Source organism: Centruroides sculpturatus, unplaced genomic scaffold, assembly GCF_000671375.1.
Source record: "Centruroides sculpturatus isolate CEXI.00-Female unplaced genomic scaffold, Cexi_2.0 scaffold387, whole genome shotgun sequence".
In the NCBI taxonomy this organism is placed as follows: Eukaryota; Metazoa; Arthropoda; class Arachnida; order Scorpiones; family Buthidae; genus Centruroides; species Centruroides sculpturatus.
In genome coordinates, this window is record NW_019384709.1 from 636329 (window position 1) to 650433 (window position 14105).

Below are 14105 nucleotides of genomic sequence, written 5' to 3' on the forward strand. Positions count from 1 at the left end.
AACTGATTGTCATCTAAATTGTCATAATTTTTTACTTCTCAGATGTTTTTCTTTGTATTTTTTCATTATCTGGTATAAATTTTTTCATCACTTTAAAATAGTTATAATTTCTTAGTTAAAATTATATAGAAAAAAATTATTAAACCATTCAATCAACAAAAATGTATTAAATTTATTCCTTTTTTTTTATTTCATTTACATTTTCTGTATAATTATGAAGTAAATGAGCAAATTTTTCTTTTCCAATATTCAGTGTCCTGTAATAATAATACAAATAAAATTATTTTTGTTTTAATACATTTTTATCAATGTGAAAAAAAGAAGAGGAATATTAAAAAACTATTTTAGCAACAATTGTTTTCTGTTATGTCAAATTTAAGAATTTATATTGCAAGAGATTAACTAATAATTAGATAAACTACATAGAAATTATAACACCGTAATTGATAAATTACCTAACTTCACTGCCTGTAACCAGTGTTCTTCTCCAATACAATCCTTCGTATTGGAGAAGAACACCAGTTACAGGCAGTGAAGTTAGGTAACTAATAATTAATTAAAATCAAAATAAGTCAAACCATTTTTTTCAAGTTTTGTTTTCTTGAAACCTTCATTGTCAATATTGTTCACTATGATTCTGACACTTTGGTTTAATGGTGGATATCTCATCTTTTCATTGGCTTTCTTTTTTATTTCTACTTTATTAACAGTTTGTATCTAATAAATGGACAAAACAAATATTGATAATTAAAAATTAATTTACACAATATTAAAAATAGTATTTACTAATTACAAAATAATAATGACTTAATCGAAAAGTCCATGTCAGATTTTACACACTAGTTTCAATTCGACAATGTTCGAAATTAGAATGTTACTTGGTAAGTGATGTTTAATTTTTAAGATATAGAACATCCTGTATTTCTCATATGTTCATAATTAAAAACATAATTTAAAAAAACCATAATATCCTATATATATGCCAAATACATGTGGATGTCTACAGATGGCTGGGCTGGGTGTTAAGAAGCATATGCAGAACACAGTTTAAGAAAGAATATGAGAAACTTCTTATGATATATAATGATGTATATTTTAATATGATTACTCAAAAAGAACATTACAAGTGAAGAACACTAAACAAATTATCTTAATACTAATTATTGAACAAATATTTAAGCTGACACATCATTCGCGCTACATCGTGATTCTAATGGTTCGTCCTTTTTCCCGCCTGTGCCGAATGCCTGCGCACGACATTGGACTTGACCAAATCATGACAATGTGGGGAATGGGCACCACATACATTTGTGTTATTAATAAATGTAGTCAAAAAGCTCCAGGACACCCTGTATGATTGTTTAAAAAATGTGCATATAGGTCTGTCACTGCAACATTGCTCTGTTATCATGCATAAGGTGAGCAGTTCTTACCCAGGATTGTCAAAGGTGAATCTTGCCACTTCCTTTATGAATCTGTAACCAACCTACTGGAATTTTCTGTAACCAACCTTTGGTCACAGAAAATTCTAAAAACCTTTCAACAAAGCAAACAGAAGATTATGTTAATATTCTTTATTCGATTACCAGGGACCACTTTTAATTAAAATTCTTCCAGAAGAATCTGCTATTAGGGTTTATACAAAAACCGACTTTTAAAAAAAACTGGTTTTCAAAGCTCAACTTTTCTACGAAACCGGTTTTAACAGTTTTCAACTTTTTTTTCAAAAAATGGAGATAAGAGATATTTACAACTTATTAAATAGATTAAAACGTTTTAAAATATTTATAACATTTCAAAAATGCAACAAAATAAAATCAACCAACGTCTACACAATACAAAACAAAAAACAAATGCTAGAATATCACATTTAACCATAAAATTTACTCCATAGAAAACCATAAAGAAAAACAAACAACAATGGTTGCCTACAAAATAATATTTTATTTCTTATTTTTACTAAGAAAATATGATTTTAGAAAGCAAAGAATGTCTATAGATCTATTGCTCAACCATGTCCTTATTTTGCACACAAAATTGCCAGAAATAGAAAAAAACTCTCTCGCTACTAAGCTGGGTTTAATCGTCTTTAAAACATTAAATAATAGATCTAAATTTTTCATTCTTCTGTTTGTATCCTCTAATACTAAAAACTCCTGCTTTAATGTCTTAGGACTGGACGAACTCATTTTTTCAAGTTTTTGAAGATATTTATGTAATTTATCTTGCACGACCCAATTTTGGTGGCTGTAACTCACAAAGGGTTGCTTGTAGAGGTATTGTTCCTTTGACTTTTTTGCTCCTATACATATGCTCTACAGTTCTGATAAGGTTGCATAAAGGTCCAACTATCTCATTCAGAGCTTGAATTAAGCCAAATTTGACACTCTAGGCATAGGGGGATTTTTTTTTTTTGTATTTATTTAACAATATTCCTGTTTTATGACAGAGACGATTTTGTGTCAAAATGTAAATATTTTTAATCTAATAATTAATTTATTTTTATATTTTATGTGTAGGCTCAAAACCCGGTGTTTTTACTTGTGAAAACTTGGTTTTCAAATTATACAAATTTCTTTGAAAAACCAGTTTTTAAAAGCTGACAAACCCTATCTGCTATCAATATGCAAGTTACTGAGAGAGAGACTCCAAACCCCATACAGAGCATTGAATCAAAACATCCAGACAGGAACATCATTCCATCATTGATGGAATGATGTTCCTGTCTGGAATTCCATCATTGATGGAATGATGTTCCTGTCTGGAATTCCATCATTGATGGAATGATGTTCCTGTCCATGCATTATCATGCAGGAACATCATTCCATCACTGATGGAATGATGTTCCTGCATGAGCACAGTTTTCCACTGAAAATATTCTTTAGTAGTGAAGTTGAGGCATTCAAGAAGCTTTTCAATGTCAGGGATAATCCTATAAGTTGTATATTGTGTGTATGGTGTGTATATCTATTTTACCAAACGCATACCCACAGGAATGCATTGATAAAATAGAGGAGGGTAAATCCTGTTCCAACAGATTAGACCCTTAGGCTTTCTTCCTAGAAATTTGCTGCCAAATTGATAACAATATAGCTACATAAGCTTCTTATGATAATGATTTTTTAAGCATTTTTATAATTGACTCGGCCAAAATAGCCACTATACATTCTCTGCGTTGGTATCATAAATATAGTAAATCGTGTATGTTCTCAAGTTTATTAATCAAAATATTCTTATTAATTATATAACATTTTTTCTTTATGGTATACATCATAATACCAATATACCAATAATCATCTAACCATCTAAATATATACCAATTCTTGAGGTGTTTAATCTATGTACATCTTATGTTTATGAACTTTTTTACTGTTATAGGATATTACAAAAAAACTTTCATTCTATCATGATTGTTTCACACCTGCTAATCCTCCCTCTCTAGAAAAAATTACAAGTGGGAAAAATTTTATGCTATTCCAGGAATGTGAGCAAAAAGGTGAGAGAATAAAACAAAAAAATGCATTTTAGAAATTCTGAGAATGCTTTCTGAAAGAATATGACATATACAGTGGTACCTCAGGATACAAAATTAATCCGTTCCGAAACTGAGATCATATCACGAAAATGTCATAAGGTGAATCATTTTTCCCCATATGATTACATGTAAAACCAAATAATTCGTTCCAACATGAAAAACACACTCAAACTAAAACTAAGTTGTACATTAAAAAAAAATAACTATAGTAAGGAAAACACTGAAAAATGCATTTTGTAGTTGTAAATGTATAAATAACCATAATAGAATAATAATTGATTAAAAAAAATGTAGCTATATTTGCACTTTACCTTTGAGGATAGACGACGGTGGAGGTGTAAACTGGTAGCGGAAGAGTGCGAGAAGGGAAATGATACTAAAACTTAACTTACATAACATAACTCGTCAGAGACTGCATTTCTTAACTAAATACACTCAAACAAACCTTTACATATGCAGCCGTAATTTAATAGATAAATTCAAACGTTTTCGACCATATTCAATGGTCTTTATCAAGAAAAACTGAAAAATCGAACTTCAAATTAAAAATTTGCGTTACCGATGCAAGCGTTATTTTTGGAACGTTTTTAAAAAAGATTTTCTATCGTATAAGCACCATCTCTACATATTGGCTATAATTAGTTAAAATAATACCAGTAAGTACATTAAAACACAATAAAGTGTTAAAATAATGCCCGTAAATATATTAAAATACAATAAAGTGCATATAGAAACAAGAGTTAAGAGAGTTGCCGCTATGCTAACTTTCTTGACTCTTATATTATGCATGTTCGCCATGCTGCCGATATTTTGCTTGCATCCCGGAAGTTGATAGCTAAACCTTTTTGGCTTGTTTTGCAGATATGCCAGGCTTCGGCGTATCTGAGGTGCTTTCTGTCGCGTACTATTTGTACCAATTTAGCTTGGTCCCACTCCGCTTTGACCTCTTGTGGGTCGGCTAAGACGTACGTCGCCAGCGCTGTGCATGGCTGCTCTTTTCTTATATTTCTCTGATGCTCTAACAGCCTTTGTTTGATGGATCTTCCGGTGGCCCCGATGTAGAACATCATATTCTGCCTCCGTGTGTCTGTAACCGGGATTTTGTAGACTCCTGGAATAGTGTTCTTGTCCACAGCATCTTTGTCTGCCCTTAGCAACTGATAAATAGTGGGACTCCTTTTGTATACTATTCTTTTCTTTGTAGCAGCTCCTATTCGCCTATATACGTTGCTTAGCGNTGCAGCAGTACCCAGGACAGAAACGAAGAGCTCGGTTATATCAATAAATTAGCTAAGAGACACGGGATTAATACTAAAGCTATAAAAAGCCTATGTAAGACACGTAGCAAGATGAGAAGTCTACAAAATACAGAAGAGTTCACAACGATGGAGTACAAGGCCTCGCTAAGCAACGTATATAGGCGAATAGGAGCTGCTACAAAGAAAAGAATAATATACAAAAGGAGTCCCACTATTTATCAGTTGCTAAGGGCAGACAAAGATGCTGTGGACAAGAACACTATTCCAGGAGTCTACAGAATCCCGGTTACAGACACACGGAGGCAGAATATGATGTTCTACATCGGGGCTACCTGAAGATCCATCAAACAAAGGCTGTTAGAGCATCAGAGAAATATAAGAAAAGAACAGCCGTGCACAGCGTTGGCGACGTACGTCTTAGCTGACCCACAAGAGGTCAAAGCGGAGTGGGACCGTGCTAAATTGATACAAATAGTACGTGACAAAAAGCACCTCAGATACGCTGAAGCCTGGCATATCTGCAAAACAAGCCAAAAAGGTTTAGCTATCAACTTCCGGGATGCAAGCAAAATATCGGCAGCATGGCAAACATGCATAATATAAGAGTCAAGAAAGTTAGCATAGTGGCAACTCTCTTAACTCTTGTTTCTATATGCACTTTATTGTATTTTAATGTATTTACGGGCATTATTTTAACACTTTATTGTGTTTTAATGTACTTACTGGTATTATTTTAACTAATTATAGCCAATATGTAGAGATGGCGCTTATACGATAGAATATCTTTTTTAAAAACATTCCAAAAATAACGCTTGCATCGGTAATGCAAATTTTTAATTTGAAGTTCGATTTTTCAGTTTTTCTTGATAAAGACCATTGAATATGGTCGAAAACGTTTGAATTTATCTATTAAATTACGGCTGCATATGTAAAGGTTTGTTTGAGTGTATTTAGTTANAAAAATTGTTATATATTTTAGAATTTAAATTGATGTTTAAGTTTAGATTTATCATAAAAATTTCCACAACTCATGCTATTATAATGCATGAGTTGTGGAAATATAAGTTAATATTTCTAAATATATATCCAAAGAGGTTTGGCTTTGCCTACTTTTTAAAATGTTTCTAAAATGACTTAGGCAAATGTCATTACTCTGAGTAGCAATATGGCCAGTGTGAACCTTGTCAGAATGTTTCTTTTCAATAAAATCAGTCACTTTCTGATAATACCTCAAGATTTCCTTTATCAAGCGAGATCCTTCCATGACAAAGCAAACACGTGGACTGAGACCAAAGTGAGTAAAAAATGTTAACCAGATCTAATGTAGGCTTTGTAATTATATGGTATTAATACAGGTATCTCTCATATAACACAGTAGTTACGTTCCTAAAAAGTGCCTTGTTATGCAAATCCATGTTATATGAAACAAGGGACTAATACAAAACAGGCATTTATTTAAACACGTTTAAATAAACTTTACTAAATACAAAGATTAATCTATAAAAACAAAACAGTGACAGTCTTAAGGGCTAAAGTCTGGGAGCAATGACAACACCTGGTTGATAAGAAAGCTAGGACAAGGAAAAAATTGCACTATCAGTTTTCATTAAAGAAAACCTGATGAAAGGCACAAAATAAATTTAAAATTTCAACATTCTAAAACTCATGAGCAAATTTGAGACAACATGCATGTTTACTTGAAGAAAAAATTTTGAATAATGAAGTCTGTACTTAAAAATTGTGAAATTTTGTATGGAGACTTTTCCAAATTCTCAGTGTTAGACCTAAACCAAAAACCATATTGTATGGAGACATCTCCAATTTTCAGTGTTAGAGCAAAACCATGCTGTAGAAGTATCATGTTGTATGAGGAATAACTGTACAGAATTCTTTCTTCCAATCTCAAAATGAAATCTAAATATATAAAATTGCTTGTCCTGACTGACTGACTGAATGACTCACTCACTGATTCATCATCGCCCAGAGCAAACCGCTTAACCTAGAGGTGAAATTTGGTAGACAGTTAGGGTAAGTCACGGAAATGCACACTAAGAAGGGATTTTTCAAAATTTTCCCGCGGGGGAGAGGGAGAGCATTAAGGCTTAACCGGAAGAACGGCTTCTACTGTACTATTTTAGATGCGATTTTTTGTTTTTATCTGCGTTTTAGTAGGGTATGCCATGGCAATGTACACTAAGAAGGGATTTTTCGAAATTCCCCCGCGGGCGGGAGAGGGAGAGAATTTAGTCTTCATCGAGTATTTAGATGTATTAAACATTTCAGACATTGTTATAAATATTTTTATCAATTTCGATTTTAAAAATGTTCGAACCGTTTTAAATTTGAATTTGTTATTGCATATTGGTTCGATTATAGAACGATTGTAAACATTCCAGAAAATTGATCAAATTGAAAATAGTTCGTTTGATTTTGAGCAATTCTCATCATTCTCAGCAGTAGGTGTTATATAACAATTACTATGGTTGTTGAAATACTGAATATAAATGGGGTTTGCTTGCAAAACCTCCGCGGGCGAAGTCGCGGGTAACTGCTAGTATAGTTATATATAAAGAGGTTAGTTTATAGCAAACTTCTTTTACAAAAAATATTACTATCAAGAAACATACACAAATGGAGCTTTTACTATAGAAAAGACTATTTAGAATAATAATAATAAAATTTCTCATATTTTATAGATTATATATTTATAAATGTTTACCTTTTTAATTACATTTGAATTAATTACAGTTGGATATAAAACAGCAGCATTTGAGAAGAAAACTGTTGTTTTTGGAAGTGTAATATTGTATAATTTGGGAAAATGTGTAAATTCTCCAAAATCTGAAAACAAAAAAAAACCTACTTATTTTATTAAATTTTTAAGAGTTAATAGAATACAGTCAAATCTCATTACAGTAATTATTGATACAGTAGAGCCTCGAAACCCCGGCACTCCGGATAATTCGGCCACACCTTGGCAGGGTGAAAACAAACTTAGGCGAACTTAACTTTCCCGTTTAAACTTAATCTTTTTATATGGAATGAAGATAGCACTGATTGACTAATGAGCGCTTCGTAGTCCTATTGGAGGTCTGTGCGATCGTCCGATGATCAACGGCCAATCATCTATTCTGTTTTCAAAACTAACGGTCATTTCTCGATCCGTATTTCTATGGCGACAACCGTTGCTTGTTTGAAAAAGAGGAAAAGTGTGGGAACCATACATCTAAACAATTCCATCATGACAACAGTACTCTGCAATGGCATCTTCCGTTAAAAGAAAACAAGTGAACATGTCTATGGAGCAAAAGTTGTGGGCATTAAAGAGACTGGATAATAGAGAAAGTGTCAGTGCAGTGGCTAAGGACTTGGAAGTCGGCTAGATAATTTTCATTGTAGACAGCTTTATGCTTTTCTGAGGTCTTCTTATCAGGTAAATTACTGTACACAGTGTATTCATTAATTTTCATTTTCATGTAGTAAAGGCTCTATGCCTTCATAAAAGCTGTACTTTTCCTTTGTTTAAGAGTATTTGGACAGTTTATTCTCTGTTGTATTCTCAAGTAAACAATACATACAAGTACAGTACAGTATTTTCTGAGGAAACACGTATACTTATCCTTTTTTAATGCCATTCCCAATAACCCGGCATTTTCATAAACTCAGCCACCCTTCCGTCCACATTAGGCAGAGTTTTTGAGGCTCTACTGTATAATGATAAATCCCTCCATAATGATAAGCTAATATTAATTGCTTAGGGAACTATTTCTTGACATAAAAGTCTCTTAAGTGAATGATATCTTCTACTGTGATAAATCTCTGTTCAGTGATACATTTTTTTACACTGTACTCATAAAATACATAGTATTTTTCTTTTTCTACAATAATAATAATAATACAGTTATTCCAATTTGTCTTTGGATTTTTTCCTGTATTCAATGCTTATCTTCCAGCACTTTCAATTTAGCTCTAACTACTACTACACCAACACCACAAACATTACCAGCATCAGTAGCATCAATACAAATGAGAACAAGGTTGTCAGATTTAATGTTTTTGGTATTTTGTTGCCTAAATTTTTGTCCAAAATTAATTATCTTTGTTTTCTTTTTTAGCTGAAACATTAGCTTTTAAGGAAAATTTTTTTATGATATTTAACACAAAACAATGAAGGACATCAGTTTTATTTTTTGGCACTTTTTGGACTCATATCTATCCAAATTTGAAATTTCATTAGGCAATTCTAGATAGTCATTGTCTAGCCATATGGACATATAACAACTCATTAATACAGTAGTTCTGATTGTGAAATTTTTTTAATGATATTCCAGTTGAATACACATCTACCAGTAAAGCTTTGATGATGGGAACAATTTTCTCCCAGTGACTCCAAAGAATGGATAAGGAAATGAGATGCAATGCAAGAAAAAGAAAGTTTCACTTCTCATTCACTGCTGTACAGCCCACAACTTGCCAGTTTCGAGAATACTTCTATGAAATGTGGAGCAGAATTTTACACCAGTGTAATTTTTTTAAAATCTTTTAAATTGTTTAGAGTGGATAAACAATATTTTACGTATTTTTTTTATTATTATCTTCCAATGACACACACCAAATATCATCCTAATCAACTAATCCAAATATAAGTTATGCAAAAATTGTCATTTCTGTACATCCAAAGGTTATAGGACATAGTATCTCAATATAATTTCTGGGGAACTTTGTTATATTAAACTCATTTAACATAATAAAGTTCTTTTAGAAAGTGTACAAGATGTCTTAGTGTTGCAAATTTCACTTATTAAATAATTAAAAAAGCATTCTCCTTAAAAACTAAACTAATTCTAAAATATAATTTTTTAATTTTACTTTGTTCATTTTTGTCTATGAAGATTCAGGTTCTGACTGATTTAGTATTTTGATGTTTAATATATACTGTAAAAATAATGTGTAATAAAATCATTTAAATCTTGTCTAGAGGAAATGAATAATACTACAGTAAGACCTCTGAAACCATATGTTGACCATCCAAGGGACTGAAGGAAACTGGTGTACTGATATGTAGATGTGCTTCATTTTATTGTTCAGCTTTTATTAGAGAATGTCATCAGAAACACTCAGTGAAAATACAGGAAAATCATTCATACAATACTTTATCATATAAAATCAATATATTTACATATTTATTGTTTTCTCAAGGTTTGGTCATTCTTTCTGAAAAAAAAGTCAATTTTAATCTTTCTTATTCTTTATATGAATGTAAGTGGAGAAAGCACTCTCAATGTTCGCTACACCACTCAGCTTATCTGTGTTTTTCCATGGCAAATGAATAATGCAGTTAGCATTATCAAATGATTGACATCCTCTTCTTTCAAAATATCTGAAATTTTTGTGTCCTCCTTACTTAATTCTTCTTCTTCATTTGCTTCCAGCACTTTTCAGCTGGGTTGTACTTCGGTCAATATTTGATTGGAAAATTATCTCTGAGTCAGGTTCATTGCAGATTGCCACTTCATCCACTGTAACAAAATCTTCAAAATCCACTCCCTTGAATTTCACCACAGGAGGTGGCTGTCTAAGGGGCTACAAAATCTCGTTCTTGGGTTATAACAAATCCAGCTTTCTTGATATACTTCTGAGTTACTTCAGGCTGAACTTTATTCCAAGCAGAACTAATCCAGAGAACAGCATCCAAAGCTTGCAGTGGATGAATTTGCTTGTGCAGACAGGCCATAGGTTTGCATTTTAGCAATGACCCACTACAGCAGCTGAGCTTAATAGTTCATTTTAAATGTTTTATTTATGTCTTGGTCAAGAGGTTGAATTTTTAATGTAGTGTTTGGAGGTCAAATTTTTGGTTTTACATTTGTAAGATGATTCACTTGGGGATGACTAGGACAATTGTCCACTACCAAGAGAATAGACTGTTTCTTCTTCTTTTCTTGGTTGATACCTCTTACAGTATCCATTTCTCAAATAGGGAACAATCATCCATGCAGATATGTTAGATTTCCAGGTCTTTGTGCTGAAGTTTTGCCAATTTATCAATTACCAAAGGTTTTAGCTTCTCTCCAGTTAACCTGCATACTGCAGAGCTATAAAATGTTCTTTAGAAAGTTTTTTACTTTTACATTTGTCACCCTTTATAATGAGGATCCTGTCAGGCATTGTGTTGAAAAAGAGCCCATACTCATCAGCATTAAAGATGTCATCATCTTTGAAGCAACTGGTTCAGTCTGGAAATTTTTCAATGAACTTTGCAACAACTACTGGAATTTCATTAGATTCATCATACAACACATTCTAGGAGATTTTGTGACACAGTTTAAATTTCTCAAGCCAGTCACTTGATGCTTGGAAATCCAATACCCCAGCTCCTTTGCAAACATTTTAGCAATTTCTTGGATCATTGGGCCAAAAATTGGGGCATTAACTGCCCTCATTTGTTTGAACCAGCAAAATCTGACTTTATCCAGTAAAGTTTTTCTCTTTTTCTATTTAAATCTCTACTACTTTATTGTATCTCTAAGTACTCGTCCTTATGTTTTTGGATATTGCTTACTATCATCTTGCTTACACCAAAATGTTCCACTGTCTTTCTTTAGTTACTATTTTCTAGAAAACATAAAGGATCAACCTTCTCCTTCAATGTCAGCTTTTTCAGTTCTTTCCTTTTCACCATCATAACTTAATTAACAGCAAAATTTCCAGTCAACTTGCATAGAGAAAAGACGAAAAAATAAAGCCTAGTTCTTTATCATATAACTACTTGGCAACTTGCTTTCACAGCTACTGCAAAGCGAGTAAAATGGCTCTGTTTTTCTAATTACAGAAAAATACTTCTGTCAAGGTCAGCTTGTAAATAGATCATTCACATATTCCCCCAAAAGTAATAACTCTCCTTTCATACCCCATTGTGAAAGTAAACAGACAGCCTACTTTTTTATTACCATTTTCACACTTGGAAATCAGTCAAATGACAAAGCGTTTAACCAAATCAAAAAAACTCTACAATATAACAGTGAGTTTTGTGCTATCTGATAGATTTAATTTAATTTTTGTTTTTATGTGACAATTTGTGAATTATGCTTATGTGACCATCTATAGATATGTTGATCACCTGCAGCAAGTTTACAGCTAAGCCTAATTGATATTCCCTACTGGGTTAAGAAATGAATCCATAATTACAGTAGAACCCCTCTAATCCGTCATCTTTGGGACTGGGGTTATGGTCAGAACGCAAAAAAGGTCGGATTATCAGAAAAAAGTAAAATAAACAATCTTCCCCTTTGTCCAGTCTTTGTAGCAATGCTAATTGTTCATTTAATGAAAGAGTAACGTGTTTACGTTTCACTCCTGACATGTTGAAAAACACACAAAACTGTATACGTACACACAATATAAAACATATACTGTAACGAACACAGAACAACGCGACGGGTGGTGAGTTACTGACGAGTCAGGACAAGTTTCTCGACTTCAACCACGGTCGGATTAACCGGAGCAATGGACTAGCCGAGGGCGGACTAGAGGGGTTCTACTGTATCATTGTTAAATTGCCAAATCAAAGTAAAACTATTGTATTCTTTAATATTCTTCTTGAAGAAATTTGTTGCTGAATTTCTTTTTCTTAATCTTTGTGCAAACTGGACTCAACTGCTGAAGTTATAGAGAGTAAATTAATGCTGTGTTATAGCCAGATGGTCAATATAGAGGGGTTAGCTTCCTATTGTGTACATATGGTGTATGCCTGGTCTATGAAAATTAGGTCAACTTAGGGAAGTGGAGGTTGCACTGTGTGTTTTTCTGTTCTAACATTGTCTAACTTTGTAGAAATAACCCTATTTGTAGTCTAGCAATGCTAAATGGAAAAAGAAATACTTTTTTAAAAGAAAAACTTTCACTATACAAATCTCTCTACAACAATATTTTTTCTTACTCTCCTAAATATTTATACCACTATATAAAATACCACTTTGGTATTTTAAAACTGTATATAAAAAATAAAATAATTTATTTGATAATTAATTTTAAGACCTCCCAAAAATTCATATTTTAATTATGATCTTAGGTTCTATAATATTTATAAAGACATTTACTTTTCTTTTTCTGTTCCAGAATTGAATGATTTAATATGGCATTATTTATTACTGGCATTGTGGAATATGATGTAGGAGCTTTTATACTGTTATTTGGTTGTATATTCTGTTGATGAATTGATGTTTGAATAAATTCTTGTTGCATTCTCCTGAAAATAAATAACAAATTGAACTGATTAATAACTTTCATTATTTATATTTTAACATCTAAAATACTAATTGAAAATATTTAAAAATTTATAATATTTGCTTTTCATATACATCTTAAAATTATTATTTTTCACTAATTAATTAAATTTGACAAACAAATTATAAATCGAATTAACAAACCTACCAATCCCAATTGTTGTTGCATGTCACTCTTAATTTTGGATTTTGCTTGATTGGTTTCAATTTAATTTGATTTTGTGATAATTCTTTTGTATTTAAGGGGGGTAACTGTAAAATATAATATAAATTTGCAATATCTGTAAAATATATTTACTTTAAATATATATAATTATAAACAATCAAACATACTTTGATTCCATATTTATTAGTTGATTGTGACACTGGCCTTCTAAAAAAACAAATCAAACAACTTTAAAAAGTTCTATAATTTATCCAAGATATATTTATAATATTTTACATATTCTTTATTATTTATAGAATTATGCCATTTTTTAGTATAACTATATATCAAATATTTACATATCTGGAATATAATTAGGAATTTGGTTCTTATTGTCTAAAATTTTATACTAAGGAATCCAAATCAAAAAATGTCTAATATGTACAAAGTCTTTTCGTTCCAAGTTGCCTAGATAAATTTATCCCATAATGTAAAAAATAGTAATCCTTATATAACACAGTTTTTAGGTTCCTATAAAATCTTGTATAGTGTGAAAACATGTTATATAGATGTAAGAATCAGTACTAAAAGAAAGATTATGTTCTAAATGCTAACAAAAATACACTCATTTTATTTGTATAACAATTAGAAACTTAATTTGTGTTAAAAATAGCAATAACTGAGCAAACTCTCAAAATGTGATATGTAAATGTCAGATAATATAAGTTCATATTTAATTTTTCTTTCTGTTCATTGCTGATAGAAAAATCAAATGAGAGCATTTTCTCTGTTGCAGAATAGATTCATCTTCTAAACTTACTTCTGCAGTTTCTAGATTTTGTGTATCTTCTTCCCTCTTTAAAAAACTCTGTAATCTATAT

General features: G+C 31.6%; 1 protein-coding gene across 1 annotated transcript; it reads right to left on the minus strand.

Moving 5' to 3' along the window:
- Positions 1–197: 197 nt before the first annotated feature.
- Positions 198–13558, minus strand: LOC111627778. The gene is made up of 6 exons (XM_023371422.1): positions 13413–13558; positions 13228–13331; positions 12894–13042; positions 7514–7635; positions 579–717; positions 198–257 (listed from the first exon to the last, which is right to left on the minus strand). Exons 3-6 carry the CDS (start codon positions 13036–13038, stop codon positions 250–252), a joined length of 414 nt encoding a protein of 137 aa, XP_023227190.1. The 5' UTR covers positions 13039–13042; positions 13228–13331; positions 13413–13558; the 3' UTR covers positions 198–249.
- Between the last annotated feature and the right edge of the window lie 547 nt (positions 13559–14105).